This window comes from Thunnus maccoyii, chromosome 17 (assembly GCF_910596095.1).
Source record: "Thunnus maccoyii chromosome 17, fThuMac1.1, whole genome shotgun sequence".
NCBI classification, from domain to species: domain Eukaryota; kingdom Metazoa; phylum Chordata; class Actinopteri; order Scombriformes; family Scombridae; genus Thunnus; species Thunnus maccoyii.
This window is the reverse complement of record NC_056549.1, coordinates 18,645,234-18,665,288: the sequence shown is the minus strand read 5'-3', so window position 1 is coordinate 18,665,288 and position 20,055 is coordinate 18,645,234. Positions and strand designations below refer to the sequence as shown.

General features: G+C 41.3%; 1 protein-coding gene across 1 annotated transcript in view; it reads left to right on the top strand.

Moving 5' to 3' along the window:
• foxo3b (forkhead box O3b) overlaps positions 1 to 19,619 on the top strand; it is a 45,735-nt gene extending 26,116 nt beyond the window's left edge. Inside the window, exons 3-4 of the mRNA XM_042390915.1 lie at positions 16,074 to 17,557; positions 18,092 to 19,619. Of these exons, the coding sequence (XP_042246849.1) occupies positions 16,074 to 17,528 (1,455 nt within the window). The 3' untranslated portion in view covers positions 17,529 to 17,557; positions 18,092 to 19,619. The remainder of the gene's footprint in view (positions 1 to 16,073; positions 17,558 to 18,091) is intronic.
• Positions 19,620 to 20,055: the final 436 nt, after the last annotated feature.

Genomic DNA, 20,055 nt, shown 5'->3' with positions numbered 1-20,055 from the left:
TACAAAGGTTAGGATCTCACCCTGTGTTAAAATACACGCATAAAATACACACTCGGCACAATGATACTGTGTGTGTGTGTGTGTGTTAAAAACCTCCACCACCACCACCTCCTTCCCTTTCTCCAGCTGCTCAACTGGTGTGTAGGAGGAAAGGAGCTGACAGGCCTGGAAGTGCTGACATCAGCAGAGAATGACACACACACACACACACACATACACACACACACCCTTACACAGACACATATACATACATACAAATACACAGACAGTCAAAGACAAACATTTTCTAGTACAGAGGTGCTGGACAGATCGGCTCAGGAAAGATAAACTGACCTATAGACTCTGAGTCTGTGAGAAAGAGAGATAGATTTGTTTAAAAAGTCCAACTTCTTGTTTAATAAGTGTTCTCACTGGCTCTGGTAGCTCAGTTTTAAACCAGCAGGCTCAGAGGTCAAACTGGTGTGAATCCTGAAACTAAAACAGAAAGCCAGCTCCAAACTGAGTCTGCATCATGATTAATCACTTTCAGTTTAAAACACCAGCGCATTAGGTTTTAGTTTAAAATTCTGGTTTATTACAAGTTGGGTCTCATTTTTGTAGTTGTGTCCATTATTTCTCACCAAAATAATTGCTGACATCTGGGAATGTCTCAGTACAGCTACAACAATGATGTCAGATGAGCCAAGAAACTCAAAATTGAAATGTCTATGATAATCACGAATCAATGATAATCAAGTTTAGTAGGTCAAAGCTGAACCAGGAGGTCAGTCTGTAAACTGATGGATGTTTATAACAGACTGTTTTAGGGTATTCATTTTATCTATTTTCCAAACAAGTTTACCTAACCTGGAGTTCATTTCAAATCTGTCTGACTCATGTTTCTTGCCCCATTTGACTTCTTTTTAGCGATGTTTGCAGTGCTCATATCTCAGCAGTTAATTCGGTGAGAACAGTGTTATTATTGCAGATAGGAATGATGGCCAAAAACTAAGGAAATAAAACTCAAGCTGTAATAAACAGGAATTATCCTTTAAGTGTGTGTCATGGTACAACATACGGTAAGAATCAGTGGTCTGTGGTCGTGTGTGTGTGTGTGTGTGTGTGTGTGTGTGTGTGTGTGTTTTTGTACTGTATCTGTTTTTAGCACCATTAGAATGAGGAGCCCCACGAACACCAGCGGGGCCCCGACACTAATCCGGACCAGATGTGAACTCCAGTGCTGCACCAAAACTCAAAACACACAACACACGCACAAATACACACATACAAACAAGAAACAGCACGTCACCACCTCCGAGCAATCAAGCTCAAACTAGGTTTGTAGCCTTGCGTTTAGTTCGCCAGGATGATTATGTGTAATGCTATTATCACCATAATCTGTCTCAATTAGATCATAGCTCACCTTCAGCGGAGTTAATTGAAGGTTTGAGAGGTTATTTAACAGCGTACGTCAACAGATAGAAAATGAGTTGACCCTTCTTAAACCCAAACTGCACCTCAGTGTCACACACAAACACACACACACTCACACACCATAGCAGAGGTTGATCAGGCAGACAAGAGTAATGACAAGTGACATGTGGATGTGGTAAAATGCACAAAGGGAAAGCTGGTGGCTGGTGGTGTGTGTGTGTGTATGTGTGTGTGTGTGTGTGTGTGTGTGTGTGTGTGTTTGTTGTGAGTACAGGTTTAGTTTTACACAGTGGTAACATGTTACTGAATACGCCAAATAGCTGAGAGAAAAAAAAGCAAGAAAAAGAGAAAAGAAAAAGCATAGAAAAGTCAAGGAACTTTTGAATTAAGACCCCAAAAAAGAGCAAATATTGTTTGTTGACCCAAAGTTCTGAACAACTAGTTTTTTTGTTTTGTGTTACATATCTTGAGGGATGTTTTATTGGCGTTGAGTCACGTACAACTGCCATCAACTCTAACACATGCCTAATATGTTTATACAAGTTTTGTACCTTATTTGCCTCACAAGGCAACACAAGATAATTTTTAAATTTGACTCCCCAGAGAAATGTAAGGTGAAGTCATCTCACTGCACACTTCAGGGCACTGATGTAAATGTCTTCTTCATTGTTGGCGGACTTATAATAATCTTTATTTAATAATAGACAGTGCTTGAAAAAACAAAGTTTCATATTGCTTCACTATTAATAGACATGGAAGACACATCAAGACATAGGGTCTCTGTGTGTAATGCTCCTTGTAAAGAAAACCAAACTGTTAGATAGACCAGTGTATGACAGAATAAAATGATGATGATGATGGTGATGATGATGATGATGACACTAAATGAAAAGTCAGATGATCCCCCACTGATACTCTGGAAGTAAGAATGTCTGTAGCTACTATAATGGCATGATATCCATCCAACAATTGTCGAGACATTTCACTCTGAACTACAAATCAAGCTGCCGGTGGTGTTGGTGTGAACATCAGGGGATCACCAAACTCAGTAGGCTTCATCCTCTGGGGACTTATGTCTGTAGAAATACATCCAGTAATTGTCGAGATATTTCAGTCTTGACCAAAGTGGTAAACTAACAGAAACTGGCTCCAATTCAGTAAAGCAGAAAGATCTGTCAAGTGAAATCAACCCGAACAGTGAGATAACAGTCAGGAAAAAATAGATTCATCATTTCCCACGCGCTTTAAGATGTTCTGCCAGAAATCAGTTTGGGACAGCAAGGAAAATCTACAGTTTCAGTTCACCTCAGTTCAGCGACCATTTTGTTACATGAACAACTCGACCCGGTCCTCAGTAGAAATACAAGTATGCACACAGGGCAGTGTGGTGTTAAGGGAGGCAATAAACCTCAGTCAACCCCTCACCAGGCTACGCACATAAAAACAGCCTGTCCTCCTCCCCTCCCTCACTTCCTCCCTCTATCGCTCTACTTCTCTTTCCCTTGACCGACCCCTCTCTTCCCCTTCTCTTTGTCTCCTGCTTTTCCCTCCAAATGGGTTTTGAAAAAAAATGTCTTAATCTGTGTGGATTTTTTTCTCTCTCTCTCTTGGTTTCCATCCATAGAGAAGTAAGGTGGGAAATAATATCTGCAATGTTCTACAGAGTAAAAAAAACAACAATTGGCAGTTTTATGGGGGGTTATGTGTTGGACTATTTCTTGGTTGTGAGCAGTAACTTCCTGAAGTCTTGTCGTCACAGTGCGGTTGCCAGGCAACCAGTAGAGACTTGGTGAAATCACTGCTCCCGGCCAAGAAATAGTCCGTCACATGAAGCCCTTTAAAGTCACAAATTGTTTTTCATTTTTGTTTATATTCAAATTAAACAAATGACATATAAAATGTTAATTACTGCTGGTGGATTTTTTCAGTCTTTGGACAGAACCAGGCTAGCTCTCTCTCCCATGTTTCCCCCAGTCTTTATGCTAAGCTAAGCTAACCAGCCTCTTGATCTTTTCATCTAATTCTTGGCAAGAAAGGATATTTCCCAAAATGTCAAACAATTACTTTAACCAGGACAGGGTTTTTTTTTGCCCATCCAAGCACTCCATCTGCCAGTCACCTGACATTATCTATTCAGAAAACAAACAGGACTTTCTACTGTTCTCTCTGCTTTCAAATCCTGATCGCCTAAAATAAATCCTCCCACTTCACTACTCCATTGCCCTTGAAATAGGTTTGAGGTGTAGATAGCGAGCTTATTTCCCCAACGTATTCCTTGTCACCCGCACCATGTCTTCGCACAGGAATAACAACATTCCCGTTCCTGATAATTATGAATCATTCTACCCCCCCTCCCCCCTTGTTCCTCCTCAGTCCCTCCACTCCTCGGTGCTGCTCGTATCGCACAGAGATGTAATTAATCATGTAGACACCCTGCTAGTCTTAATACTAAGGGTGCCCTCATTTTCTCTATCTCTCTGCCTTTCCCCCCTTCTCTTTATCTAACTCTGTCTCCCTCAATCTCTCTCACTGTCTCTCAATCTCTATCTCTGATTACACACACACATGCACACTCAGTTTGAAGGTCTCATTAATCACCTGTTCACATAGAAAAGCTCTGTAACGCGTACAGTGGGATCATTTGGTTGTTGTGTTCTCCCCTCTTTTCACCCATATCTCTGTGTACTTGTATACTTTATGCACGGCTGTGTTTCCGTTCTCTATGTGTGTTTTCTTGTGTGTGTATTAGAGTGCGGCCTGTCATCAGTGCACTCATATGGCCAGGATAAATACGATAATCGTCGCTAGCAGACTTGCCCTCTGGTCCCGCTATTTTTAGACATCAGATGTTGAAATAGTTCAAGTTCTTAAAAAGGGCAAGCTGCGAGTCATGGCGGCATCATCATAATGCCAGGGCAGAAGATCTGTCAACCCAATCCCACAGACAAGCCCAAACAGCATTCATGGCACACAGCAAATAAATAATTTTAAATCCACCAGCAGTTCATCGCCAAATATAATAAGAGCAAGTCCCCTCTTGTTGTATTTATTGACTGCCAGATGGCTTATGGTTCACTTCAGGATGTACTTTTTTTTATAACAGATCAAAGAGTTTGACAGATTAAAATCGACATTTTACTGTCAAAGAAGCTCCCGTTAAGACTTACAGTATGTGCAAGCGGAGTTGGGCATTACGATGATATATAATGTGAAACAATAAAGATTTATCTACCTGTAGAGATTATATAAAGGTAACTATCCCCTTAATATCTAGTTTTACCATCAGGACAAGTAATTGAAAATGTGGACGAAAGCTCCTTTATGACAGTTAAGTTCGGGGTATCGGGGCTATAAACTAAAGCGGCCTCTTTTTATTGTAATAACACTGGACTTACAGAATATTCAGGCTGACTTATTGTAATGTCTTAATTTGCCAGGAATTAATAGAAAACAAACATTCCCATTTGGATATTTAATCCATAAACCATTTCTAAATTAAATTATTGTTGTTGGGATATAGAGTATATCATGACTAGAGATTTGACCCATATTAACTAACCCTATTTGTAAGCCTGTCTGCATGTGCAGTATTTAGGTGTGGTCCAGCTTGAATTCTTTAAAAAAAAAAAAATGAAATACACAAATGGGAAAATTGTTGTTATGTTTGGAAGAATCTTTCAGTTTTTTTACTCGCTGCTTGCAAGCCTGCTTCTCCTTCTGTCCTCTGTCTGGATAAGTCTTCTTTGTCTTTTGCTGAGATGTTTCTGTTGTGTGTGTGTGTCTGTGTGTCTGTGTGTGCGTGTGTGTGTTCTTGGCAGGCGCAGTTGCTTCGTAGCTTAAGGACGCCGTGTCCTGGAACTCGGGTTGATAAAGCCCAGCAGGGATGTCTTGTGTTGTCCCAAAGCAAAGCGTACACGTCCCGTACTGAACTGTAATGAACAGCTTGTTTGTGAACATACACTGAAGTCACGTTTTGTGCGTAGATGACAGAATTTTGTGTGTGTGTGTGTGTGTGTTTCAGGATCCAAATCCTGAAAATATCTGATAGAGTTCCCTGCCTCTTCCAGCTTTTCATATTCTCGATTCTCTTTCTAGTGTGTGTGTGTGTGTGTGTATGTATGTGTGCTTAACTTTCCACCGTGACCATGAGCCACATGCTCTATAGTACTCAGGTGACCATCCAGCGCTGATCAAAACACACTGACCCAATGCTGCCTTGCAAGGGTAACATGACTAACCATGCCTCTGCACCAGCCTGAAGTGATTGGCTGTTTGAGGTGGGATGGGTCGGCCAACTCCCCCACCTCAGGCAGACTGATTGGAGGAAATGTAAGAGTAAACAAGGAGTTCTTTGAGCATATGGCCTTACACAACAGGGACATGCTAGGAGCAGATATGAGAGGAAGAAAGGAAGGTTAGAAGTAGAGGAAGACAGATGGGAAAGATAGAAAGAGAGAGGTTGACATTGTAGCAGTAAGGTCTCAGTGAGTTCATGATTTAAACAAGGTCACATCTCTTGGAAAGCGGTGTGTGTGCCTGTTTTATTTTGTGTGTGCTCAATACACTTTAACTGCAATTTAATTCTAAGTGGAACTTGATATCGCTGTTCACACCACGATGATGGATTTGTCATTCTCAGTACAGCATTATAGATTGAATATGAAACCTTTTTCATGACAGAAAAAAAAAAAGAAAATCCATTTCCTGAATTGACTCGACATTTAAGTGTGTCTGCATTCCCACGAAGACCTTAATCTATTCACAAAAAGAGGAGAGGAGGGGAGGAGTGAGAGCAAGAAATATAAGCAGAATGAGGTGTAACAGGATTCCTTCTGCCAAACTCCAGATCCCCAGTCCAGTGTACACACACACACACACACACGCACACACACACATAAATACAACTTTAAACACGCACAAGCTGGGAGAGACACCCAGCCGCTGGCCGGGAAACGCACATATGATTGAAGAGAATGGAATGTTCTGTCTGCAGTCCAGAGCTCAGGGCAGCTGGAACCTGGACCCAGTGTGTTTGTCTGTGTCTGTGTGTACGTGTGTGTGTGTGTGTGTGTGTGTGTGTGTGTGTGTGTGTGTGTGTGTGTGTGTGTGTGTGTGTGTAGGGTCACAGTATAAATAACTGTCCTCTCTCGGCAGTGTTAACGCAGACCAGCCAGTGTGTTTATTTATAAACCGACTTATACGTGCGTGTCGTCGACGCCTCCACCGACACTTTCACTGCTTACACAATGCACATCATCTCTGCATGCATGCATGTTAGATATTTACACCTATTGCTACAATTTTTGTCGCAATTTTTCAAGGGGGGGCGTCGCTATTGTAAAATATTTAATTTGGTCTTTGGTGCAGTCTTTTTCTTCCATTTTATTAGTCTTTTCTCATATCTAACAAACAATGAACTGGTTATTATGTTTGCTTTTTGTAACATTTTATGTCATTTGCTGGGACGCTACCTGCCACCTGTTTGCACAAAGTTAGTCTTGTTTGCATTGTCTAAAGGAAAAACATTTCAGGGCAAAACAAGCATTGTTTTAACCACAATCCATTGTCAATCCCAATTAAATGGCAACTAATGTTGCGAAAGTTATCTGCTTTACCCAGCAGAAGTCACTGTTGACATTATACTCAAACCATTTTCACATATGAGCTCTGGACAATGTCCGGAGAATCAGGTCCAGACATTTTCCGGAGTTGCTCTTTTACACATGTAGCACACAACAGGAGATTGTTCATGTAAGACACGTTTACACCTACTGGAAATACCCTGCTTTAGGCAAGAGGTGGCACCTGAGTAGAGTGTGCAGGAGGCAGGACATGACGCAAAAAGTACGCTGCAGTTGTAATTCGGTGTTTTTAAGCTTTTCAACAGAAATAAAACAGCTTTTATTTTACGAGAAACCACAGGAAGTCCTTTCTCCCATTAGCAATAGCTTCACAGCAGAGTGTTCAGGCCCAGTCAAAACAATGCAGCTTAGCTGGCCTGCTGCTTTTATCCAGCGCCAGCCGCATGATAAAACGTCATCAACACGCCCACTCGCTCACTGTGAATTCTCCAGCAAATGACCTGCTGTATTCACACATGGGCTCAATCGGACATTACACAGACTCTGTACTAGAGATCTGGCAGGGTAAAGTCCATTTAATGTCTGGTCTGACTGATTCGGACATTTGCGTTTAGACATACAGCTCCTCTGAGTAATGTCCTGAAAATTTCAGGGTTGCAGTGCATGTGTGAAAGGGGCTTTAGATTAGTGTTGGTTTACATAATGGCTGATAAAGTGCGGTTAAGTTTGGCCAGGACTCTCACACACATACACACTTTGTCAGTGGGTGGTTAAGTACACTAGAGATGTGAGGCTCAGGTCACCGAGTTGCTCCAATCACAGCAGTGGTAGCAAGGTTAAAGGGGTGGGACTAAAATGTATGAGGCCAGAGCTGCAACCTCAAAGAACTTTGACCTTTGACTCAATGCTGTCTCCTGGCTCCTTGACACTTGAACCGTCTGACCCAACGCTTCCCTGCAGAACACATGAGGAGCAGTGAGTGTGCGTGTGCTTATTTTTGTTGGTTTGTTTGTTTGTTTGGGGTTTTTGTTACAGTAAGTGTGTTTTTTTTTTTTTCTGCATTTCTTTACAACTGGAGGCAGGCACGGTTGTGTCTGGGTTGCGTTAACCAGTAAAATGTTTCTCTCAGGGCAAACACAGAGTACAGGAACCTGGCAAAGTGAAACTGACCCAGTTCATACATCTGAGTTCAGATGTGTGCTGTAGCTGGGTGATGAAATACACTTGCAACACCATGCAGACCCTCCCTTCTCTGCACTGCCTGGCTACGCAAACCAATTTCACTCAACCAATCACTACTGCTGGAACTAGCCCAGCTACATCCAATTAGAAAGCACTCTCATAATCATCTCGACCAATGAGAGGAATCTGCCTCACAGGTCTGAAGTATTAATTACTATACATTTGCTACATTCAGCTTTGGTGTAAAAAAAAAAAAAAAAAAAGTGATATAATCCCCTCACAATAGGCTTGAAATTTCTTTGCCCAAAATGCCTCCTCAAAATTGTCAATGCACACAAAATCTCTACATTCAGATTAACATAAATGCAAAAATAAGAGTTCCCACCTACGCACCTTCAAAAATCAGAATAATGAGAAAGAAAGAAGAGACAGAGATTCCTAGCGTGGTTGCTGACAGTGATTAATTGTTCCCACATGTTGCTGACGGACAAAAAGACCTCTGTGTTCCTGAGCTCTGGCTGCAGCTGGTGCACACACACACACACACACACACACACACTCTCACACACACACTCACACACACAGCTGGGGCCCTTCTCACGAAGCCAGTTCAGCTTCGTCAGGCTATCTTTGAGTTAGTTGACTTCAAAAATGTAACACTGGTGAACCAGGATAACCGGTCTCATGAACAGTTGACATTGTTGACTCAGTATTTTCTAGACCAGCGGAGGTCTAGAGTTTACAACATCAGAAAAAACATCAACAGACAAAATGTTTCATTTGATACCAGATTAGATGGATAAATTCATCTCACTTTGCAGCAGCCAAAAGTGATCAGATTCAGTTAAGTGTAAGACACAGAATGTAAGTGGATGTTAGACGAATATGAGGAAATGATAAAATGATTAAATAAATATTTGATAAGCCTACTACATGTGTGGTATCTACACTAAAAGTGGGTGTGGGAATGTAATGGACAACATTTTTTTTATTCTACTGTCAAAAGGAACAAACTGTTATGGTGAAGAAATAGTAACGTAGAATTTTTAAATAGTGAAAAGACTGTCCGCTTTCTTTCTGCTGCTGTGGCCTGAGGAAATTGCAGACTGTGTAAATGTATAAATAAAAAGTCTTATTATAACACAGTGGTCAAACCCTCAATTTAATGCAGCTGTGATCTATATTTTTACATTAACAGTCACATGACTACGTGTGCTGTATGTCTCTCGTAATGATGCATCCTCACAGAATTATCACCTGACTCTGCACTTCCTTTCAATTCCACGCAGAGTTTTAGCGTCTTTCAGCTTGTTGTTTTGGCAACTTTACTGTCGTTGTGTTCACTCTCATGACTATCACAGCGTCATTTCCGGGTGTAGCAGGCAGCTATATTCAGAGAAAAAGCTCTAAAAACCCACTGTACACTACCTGCTCAGCACCAAACGGCTATCCGAAGAAGTTAGCAACTAGCTGGTGAACACTGTGGAGCATTTAGCAGCTAAAGAACCAGATATTTTTCTCAGGAGTTAGTTGAGACCAAAACAGTGCTTTTATTTTCACAGAATCAGTTCCTTCGAGTTGATATATCAAACCTTTCGAGTTTTGATAGTTTTCAAAATATGGCGTCAGTTTCTCTGTGACACTCCATTATGGTACAAGCACGTTGGAGAGCTAGTGCTGCTCGCCCCACAAAACTTCTCTTCAATGCATTATCAGTCATCATGTATACGTTTACATTAATAAAGATAAAATATTCATTTTAATAGCATCAGCATCCCACTTATATGTATGTTGGCTATGTAAGCTCCAGGGCTGCCAACTTTTGACTTCAGCTTGGAGTGAGATTTGATCCCATGGGGAGGGGTGGGGGGGGGTAATTTACCTCATAATAAAATGAGCTACTCATGGTAAATTAGGCCACTTGACCTCTCTCTGGCCTTATGAACCAACACAATTTTCATGAAACTATTTCTTTTTGCTAATTTGTGTTTATTGGGTTGCATTTTTGAGATAAACTGCAGATATTATACATATTTTTCTTCAAAACATAATCCATTAAAATCCATAAAAATCCATTTGTAATCCAGCCAGATGTGGTCAGGTTTTAAATGTCTAGTTCAATGTTAGCCTACTATGTCCTGATCAGTCAGTGTGTTTACATTCACTGTAGTAACCTGGTTACTGTAAATCCTTGTTTACATGCAGCAGATCAGTAATCAGACTTCTCTACTAAACCCGACCTTATTCTGTAAGCATGGCTCACTGACTTGAACTGTATAAGTGGGAGAAGACGCTGCTCTCTAACTTTTTGTTTTGTGTTTTTGGTGTAAGCGTTTGTGTCAGAGCAGACTGACAGTACAGTGAGAGGAAGACAGGACTTTAAAGTTTAACAAATATTTAAATGTTCAGCACCGGAAACCAACTTATTTAGACTTCAACAGGCTGCTGTGTGTTAGCTCCAGTGTTAGTCAGACTTTAGATGGAATTATTTTAAATACGATGTTGCATTGCTTTGTGTAATGATCTTTGCTTTCATCCAGCTGCTCCACTGTTACTTTCTCTGTCTGCAGTCTCCCACTCATTCATTGGTTGTCCAGTTTCCTATGTTTTGAGTGACTGCAATACCGTAGCAGGCAGTAGTACCCTACAATAACAGCGAGTGAGTAGTATGAGTGGGAAAAGTCAGGGATTCATGAGCACTTGGTACATTTGACAGGCTGACCTGGTACATACTGGACACTAAAAAGAGTCGTTCTAAAAGATTTGTTCGTTCATTTTCACCAGTCTCTGCAAAACAGAGCTAAAGGACAAGTGAATTCAGGTTTACATTCACCAGGTGGCTGGAAACATGACTCCAAATGACAACAATACCATGAAAAAACTGATATGAAACCGTGACTGTCATCCATGACTAATGACTATATTCAACCAGTTACAATACCTTCTAGCAGTTAGAAGTCTTTTTTATTGCTAGAATGGGAAAACCAAAGCAGGTTACCGTAGTGGTCGACTCCGTTTAAAAGAGACCCATTTGTGAGGGAATTAAAACAAGATTAAACAAAACGTTAGATCATTAACCTAATTATCTACCTGTGGTCCCCAAGGTAAACGTCAGTGTGTGAGAGGAAAGAGGATTGGAACATAAGTGAAGTTGACAGTGAAAGAGAAATCCAAAAATTCTCTAAAAGTAGCCGGGCAGTCTCAACAGCGTCATTACCCCTTGGAAGGTTTGTTGCTGCAAGCTGTGTTAGTGTATGTGTGTGTGTGTGTGTGTGTGTGTGTGTGTGTGTGTGTGTGTGTGTGTGTGTGTGTGTGTGTATGTGTGTTGTTTAGCACTTGTGGCTGCATAGTAGGAGTTATGAATCAGAGCTGCTGTCTCAGTGAGCTGCTTTTATTAATGGGCTTTGGGAATACCCCAAAGGAGCTACAGTAGTAAGCATATCCCACTCACACTGTGATGTGCCATATACATAAATATATATATATATATATATATATATATATATATATATATATATATATATGTATGTATGTATGTATGTATGTATGTATGTGTGTATGTGTGTGTGTGTGTATATATACATATATATATATATATATATATATATATATATATATATGTATGATATATACACAGACCCACACAGTGCTTACATTCTGCATATAAAAAAACATTAAATTGTCATGTTATTCAGTCACACTTACAGCGCTGCCTCTGAGGCTTCACAGCGGCCAAATTCTGACACAAAAACATAAGAAATGAAATAGGGTGGCGGATTCCAAGAAACAGCTGTAATGCTATATTGATTTCAGCTATTTGATCCACTTCATTTATTAAGGGGAGATGCAGATGTAAGAGAGATGATGGTTTGATGATGGATTTTAAATCTGAGCCACGGGATTTAAATTGCACAAAAGATGGAAATCCCACGTGTGTGTTATGAAAGCGTTCCTAATATTTTGTACACACAGGGCTTTTGGAGAAAGTTTTCTGAGGCAAGAGAGATCGCCAAGAGAGATTAGTATGTTCAGTGAAAAGTGAAGGCCGTTGTTAAACCTAGGTGATATTTAAAGGTAGTCTAAGGTTTGCTTCATGCAAACACATGGGATAAATAATTAACATGATCAATAAATACATCAAGAATTATGGCAGCTGGGAATGAGATGTTGTGGTTTGCAGGAGAGACTGAATGTCTACATAAAATCTAGAGTGAAGAAAATATCAAAACACAAATGGCTAAATGGTCAGTACACTAAAATCACACACAAAAAAACATGTTTTCCACTTACCACATGTGGTATCAGCCATGCAGATGGTTTTATTTGTTCAGATCTCCATTACTTAGACTTCTATTCAACCAAAACACAATGAAGGTGAATGATATTTCATTTGTGGTGCTCAAAGCTTTTAATATTTGAAAAACCTTTTTGGGAACTATATCCTGAGAGTCAGTGTGGGAGGATCTACTATTACTATGCACGCATACCCAGTGCATCACTTGTAATACTTACACATAGCATGCAAATTTCTCTTTTTTTCACCTTACAATCATCATCTTCTCACCCTCTTTCTCACCATCACTCACTCACACTTCTTTTTTTCCCCTTCTTTTTATCACTTTTGATGTTTCGGTTGCAGATAGTCCCATTTCCTTTTATTGCTCCGAGTCCTCCATCACACCAAGTTAGAAATATCTCACATGAAATTTGAAGGATATGTGCAGTGACAGAGAAAAGAGAAACATTAAACAAGTGGCTTTGTTGGAGGAGGGAGTGGGAGGGGGGCTGTAAGTTGAGGCGAGGAAGAAGGATTGATGAAGTGTCAGGTGCTGGCAGGTAAATGTTTACAACAGCGGGAGTAGAAAACTCACATTCCATTCATTCTGCTCTCATTCATCCCGCCAAAAAGTTATCTTTTTCCTTCACAAAGTCTATCTGCTGCCATTATTTACATCTCCCTGGCAGCTGGAAACATTTAGCTTGTGTGAGTGTGTGAGTGTGTGTGTGTGTGCGTGTGTGTGTGTGTGTGTGTGAGTGTGTGTGTGTGTTGTCTGTGTTTGTAAAATGTTCTGTAATAAAGCAGCATTACGTCATGCCTCGAGAGATGCTGGCAGAAGATAAACACTAGTCTCCCTGGTATCTCTTCTCATCTTACCTAATTGCACAGAATACACACCCGCCCACACATGCACTCACACACTTGGGAAACATGCATTCACATACACACTCCATTCATGATTAAATGCAACTTTTTATGGATTTGCTAATGTGCAGCAGTGGTCACAAAAAGCACACAATCCTGTAGAAACAACTTTTGCATTTGAAGTTGCAAAACACTCAAGAGCCTGTAAATGCAAAACTTTCATTGGTATATACCTATCACAAACACACACACACACACATGCACACAGTGCTCACACACACACACACACACACACACAAAGGGTTATAGGTTCAGTGTGACCCCGGAGATAAAACTTTCGTACCCCGCCAATGTAGCATTCAGAAACGTAACTTAAGCCTGCTTTCCCTCCTCTCTGATTGAACTGCCTTTGACCAGAATAACAATCCTGACCAAATTGTCTGTAAACTGTTGCCCAGGAAAGACAGGACTGCTTCATGGAAAACAATATTGTGATTCCCACAAAAACTTGAAAATTTTGGCCCTGGCCAGTTTGAACCGAGAAATCTGTTCTGTTTTAGGGAGTAAAAATATACATAGGAGGAAAACAGAGAAGGAAAAATGAATGCATGTTGTGGATGGCGGTTGGGTTGTTTATATGGGAGGATATAGCATAGCCCCAGAATCCCTCAGGGCCCATAAGAGCTATGTGTTTGTGAAACAACTGAAACTGCGGAAGAGGGAGGGGGTATGGAAAGAGAAGGAGACTGAGGCAAAATAGTGAATTTAACAAGGCCTTCAATAGGTTGTGGGGCACAAGAAGAGGAAGAAAAAGAAGAAAGGGAGACAAAAATCAAGACAAAAGGCTCACAATACACTAAGTATAAGGAATGCCTTTATCTAAATTAATTTTTTCAGTTTATACTGAACCCGAGTTCTTGTCAATGCAGTTGTATCTTTTACATGTTAAACCAGCTGGTACATAAAGGACTGTAGGACTATAGTTTGCCTCAACATTTGTATATCATCATTATGCTGTCATTTAAGAACCATGAAATTATGTCTCCTTAAGTAACCAGATGGCTGAAAGTGTGTTCTGTGTGAGTGTGGGCGTTTGTGTAAAAGGGGGGGGGGTCGTCCAGATGGACATGGGTGTAATTTATAAATAAAGTGAGGTTGGAATTTCGAGTTTTAAATAACTGTAAAGCCATAGCTTATATCATACAATCCTTCCATTACCCTGCACTAATCGATTACAGAAGTAGTAACTGAACTGAACTGACATCTCTACCATGTAAACATGTTACATGAATCCTTTACATCATACAAATGTAACCCCGAATGACACACAACAATAAAGCTTACCTGTCTTGTTTAAATAGTACTGTAATTTCATCAAATTGTAATAAGGTTTCATGGCCTGTCTCTCTCCTTGTGGTTTAAATAGAATCAAACTTTGTGACATCAAACTGAAATCCCTATTGGTTCACTGATGATTTTATCACATCGTCAAAACGAGCCAACCCTGTTTTCAACCTCTTCTTGTTCTGTCCCCCCCCCCCCACGATTAGCACTTAAGTTATTAAATGGACTGAAATGTGACAAAGGTTTTAAAAATTACATGCACCTGTATCAAAATGCACACATGTAGCCGTTAAAACATGCTCACATAAATCGCACTCAAAAGTTCAATTTGTATATGGAAAATTGGCTTTTTTTCCCCTTGTCCATAATAACTCAACAACACAAGTCCACAGGCACAGTGGTAATTTGACCTAAATGCTAATGTCAGCATGCAAACATGTTCACAGTGACAGTGCTTACATGTTTAGCAGTTACAATATCATGTTTATCATGTTCACCATGATCTTAATTCAGTGTGTTAGCATGTTAACATTTGCTAATTAGCACTAAACATAAAGTACAACTGAGGCTGACGGGAATATCATTAGTTTTTCAGGTACTTGTCATAAATCAAAGTATTGGACAATTTGACATTTTGATCTGATTACAGCATTGGATGCTGCTAGTGTGGCTAAATGTGTGCACAATACACAATGTGTATGTATGTTAACAAAGCCAGCAGTGAGGCAACAAGTGATTCAACAAGGATGTTATATCGTGGTTTAGGCCTTCAATGTGTACATATAGTACATCTCTGTGTTGTGAATAAAACTCTTGATCATTAGCAGGGGCTGTCATGTGCACCAGTTCCCCCACAATGAGCCTCTTGGGTTTCCACAAGAAAGCTCAGAGTTGATCAATACACACCAGCCACACACAGGCATGCACTAGCACACATGATCTGACACAGAATGCGCTCCTTACGCAACAGAGGGGTTCTTTGTATGTGTCATTCATAATCGAGACGCTTGATTACAGCCTACTGTCTCTCTTTTCTCCTTTATACTCGCAACACAAAAACTACAGTGGGAACAATGCAGACATCAGCACTAAGTGCTGCTGCACATTTGTGTTCCTGTCTATATTTAATAGATGAACAAATGGAACAATGGGCTTTTTGCTTTGTTTTTGTGTCTAGTCACCAAGAGCAAGTGTTTACATTGCTGCAGATTCAGTAGTAGTGGGTGGTTTATGGTTCAGTGTTGTTGGACTTAATGAGCAGTATTCATTGAGTGTTGTATTGGCAAGACGAAAGAAAGAATACAACAAATCAATATTAATGACAGTCATTGTTTTAAGTAATTGTTTCAAAAGGATTTTGCGCTCATCGCTCAACAGAATCTCTTCTCTTTCTCACTTTTGTGTTACAGAACTCCATCCGGCACAACCTTTCCCTCCACAGCCGTTTCATCCGCGTCCAGAACGAGGGAACAGGGAAGAGCTCCTGGTGGATGATCAACCCAGAGGGGGGGAAGGGTGGCAAAGCTCCTCGCCGCCGTGCAGTCTCCATGGACAACAGCAACAAGTACACCAAATCCGCCCGAGGCCGTGCTGCCAAGAAGAAGGCTGCCCTGCAAGCCGCAGCCGCTGCAGCTGGCGAAGGCGGCGGAGACAGTCCTTCAGGTCTCTCCAAGTGGCCTGGAAGCCCAACGTCACGCAGCAGTGAAGAGCTTGACGCTTGGACAGACTTCCGTTCTCGCACTAACTCCAATGCCAGCACACTGAGTGGCCGCCTCTCACCCATCCTGGCTAACCCAGAGCTAGATGAGGTGCCTGATGACGAGCCCCCTCTCTCGCCTATGCTCTACTCCAGTCCTGGCAGAGCACTGTCTCCCGGCAACACAACGAATGTGGCCAATGGGAAGGCCATGCCGACAGAGCTGCCCCGTCTTGCAGACCTGGCAGGTACCATGAACCTGAACGACGGACTCACAGATGACCTGATGGATGAGTTGCTGGATAACATCAACCTGGTGCCAACCACTTCTGGACAAGCCCCTCCAAATGGTTCCTCAGGGTTCAGTTTTGTGTCCAAACCCAATGGGCTTGGATCACCTTCCTCCACCTCTGCTCCTTCCTCCAATTCTTCCTCTAACGGTGGAGGAAACGGCTACAGTAACTCCATCTTCGGTCCCCACACAACGGGCTCCTCTCTGCGTCCGTCCCCTATGCAGACCATCCAGGAGAACAAGCAGACTTCCTTCTCCAGCATCAGCATGTCCCGCTTTGGCAGCCAGACACTACAAGACCTGCTCAACTCTGACAGCCACAGCCACAGTGATGTCATGATGACCCAGTCTGACCCGCTGATGTCACAGGCCAGCGCTGCTGCCGTCATTTCCCAGAACTCCCGCCGTGGCCTCATGCTCCGCAACGATCCAATAATGACCTTTGGGACCACTGGAGGACTTCAGGGCAGCCAAGGGGAGATGCTGCAAAGTAACAACCACAACCAGAGCTCCCTGAGGTCCCTGAATGGGGGCCTGAACTTGGCCAATGAGGCTAACATGCTGGCTAATGCCAAGCAGCAACTCCTGCTCTCACCTTTGGGAGGAAATGGTTCCTCCTCCATGCAGATCGACACCTCGATCTTCCTGAATGGAACCGTTAGCAGCGGTGGGGGGATCTGCCAGGACCGTTTTCCCACAGATCTGGACCTGGACATGTTTAATGGCAGCCTGGAGTGTGATATGGACTCCATCATCAGGAACGAGCTGATGGACGCAGATGGCCTGGACTTTAACTTTGACTCTCTGGCCAACATGAATGGAGTTGGCAACTTCACAAGCACCAAGCAAACCTCTCAGAGCTGGGTACCCGGCTGAGAGGGGCAGGCCGGGGAGGAGCAGAGCAGGTATGTGTTTGAGTGTGTGTTCAAGGGTCTAAATCATGTGACATTTGAGAAAAGATGAGCATATTTAGATTAGAGCTGCAACAATGAGTCATTCAGTCAATCGACAAAATTATTTTGATAATCAAAAAAATTGTGTTTATCGTATTTTTAAAGGAAAAATACCAAGTATTCAGTCGTTGCAGCTTCTCAAATGTGAGAATCTAAAGTTTCTCTGTGTCATACATGATAGTAAACTGAATATCTTTGGATTTTGGAGTGCTGATCAGACAAAAACGTCGTTTGAAGGGGTCGCCTCGAGCTTTAAGGAATTACAATGTGCATTTTTCTATTTTCTGACATTTTATGACAAAACAATTAATCAATTAGTCGAGAAAATAATCAGCAGATTAAATGATAATGAAAATATTTATTAGTTGCAGCCCTCATTTGGATGCAGAAATGTTTGAGTTAAGAACAGAAAAGATTTTTTTCTTGATTTTAAGAACAGTATGAACACATACAGACATAATCACCTAATCTCCTTTATTTTTCCAGGTCCGAACTGTGTAGTGCAAGAGAAAATCAGACACACAACATCATTTTTGCCAAACCTGCCATCAGCACAACGTAAAATACAAACCCTGTGTTTACAGAAGAAGACTTCTCGAGAGCTTTACCTTCGCTCCCACACTGGTGAACCATGAAAGATCCGACAGACTCTAGAGATGCTGCACATCAGCCCTCAAAGCCTCCTGTGAAACAACAAAAAGAAAGCTATGTCAAACAATCACAACAAACTCACAAATCTTAGAATTATGCAATTTTTTCCTTTGACACCCAGTCTGTTGATATCAAAGAGACACTGCTTATCAGAAGGGGTTTCAGGCGGAATACCAGGACTAAATATCAAGCAAAGACGGAAGGAGTGCACGGTGCAGTTGTTATTGTTGAAGATTTTTAAAAAAGACACAAGTGTAAAATGAAATCAAGAAGTGATGTGGTGTAAATCTGATCCAGTGGTTTCCTGGAATGTGATATGTTGAAAAAAAAAAAATTCCCTCTGTTCTCACTTAGTGATTTTAAATGTTCAGTGTTTGTTTTTTGGGGATTTTCTGTTTTATCATCATTGTTTCTGCATCATATGTGTCAGTACAGAAAGAAATTGGTGTAGTGGTGAAATGAAAAGTATGAAATGGAATATCTTGCATACACACATACAGACAGAACAACATTTTGCCCCAGTTTGCAAGATTTCAGAGCTCAATGCCACGCACTTCCAGTTTTGTTCTTATAAATTGCTTGAATTTTAAATTAACTGCAGCATACCGAAGGTTATATTACAATTAGCTGAATACTACAAAAATATTTTTATCCTTTGTGTATATCAAACTGTAAAAAAAGAAAAAAAAAAGAAAAAATACCAGAGGAAGAAAATCTCTGTCGTGGATATTTGTACAGTGCAGGGAAGTTGAAAGTTCAAGAAGGAGGGGGAAAGATCTTGTCTGTCTTTTCTTAGTTTTCTTAGCTTTCGGTGAGTTCTGTTGAGGTCATTTATCACAGCATATGATGTAGCCAAATGAATACCTGTGTCCTAGGGTTGTGAACATTTCCACACCATAACAGGTGCTATGTAAACAGTGTTGAGTCCTGTCCTGAGAGCAAGCCGTGCGTTCTGTGTTTTAATTTTTGTTTGTTTTTAACTCTTGACCTGCAGAAGCCCAAAGCTGCAGCCACTCGTAGCACGGCGAGGTCGAAAACCTGTAGACGGCAGGGGAGCGGGGGGTTTTTAGGCTCATTCCTCTAGAAGCCATTTGTTTCTCGAGTAAAACAATAAGCTATCTCTGTATATTGCCAAATTACTTGAAACAAAGCAGCAGGATATGCTGGCAGCCAAATCACAGCACACACATGCACATGCACATACACATTACACACACACACGTAGATAGAAAAATGAGTACCAGGGATCTGTGTTAAAGGACCAGTGTGTAAGATTTAGTGACGTCTAACGGGACAGACTTGTCAGAAATGGAATATAATATTCATAAGTATGTTTTAATCAGTGTATAATCCCATGAAAATAAGAGTTGTTGTGTTTTTGTTACATTAGAATGAGCCCTTTATATCTACATAGGGAGCGGGTCCCCTTCCACGGAGGCTGCCATGTTGCACCACCACTACAGTAGCCTGGAACGGACACACCAAACACTGACCCTAGAGAGGGTCTTTCGTGTTTTTTGTGGCCACTGTAGGTTCTCCTACAAACATGGAAGGGAAGGGGGAGGGGAGGTGTATTCATTTGGTTGCAATCTGCAACGTCATCGCTAGACGCCACTAAATCTTAGACACTGGTCCTTTAAGCTCTGCTGTTTTCTTGTCATGAGCTTGTGGGGATTGTTATGCATATATAGAATCACTCAGGGGGGAAAAGGGAGGCTTCCCGTTTTAGTAACATCAAGTCACATTCTAATGGTATTTACGAAAAAAAAAACATTTCTTGATTAAAAACAGTAATGCTT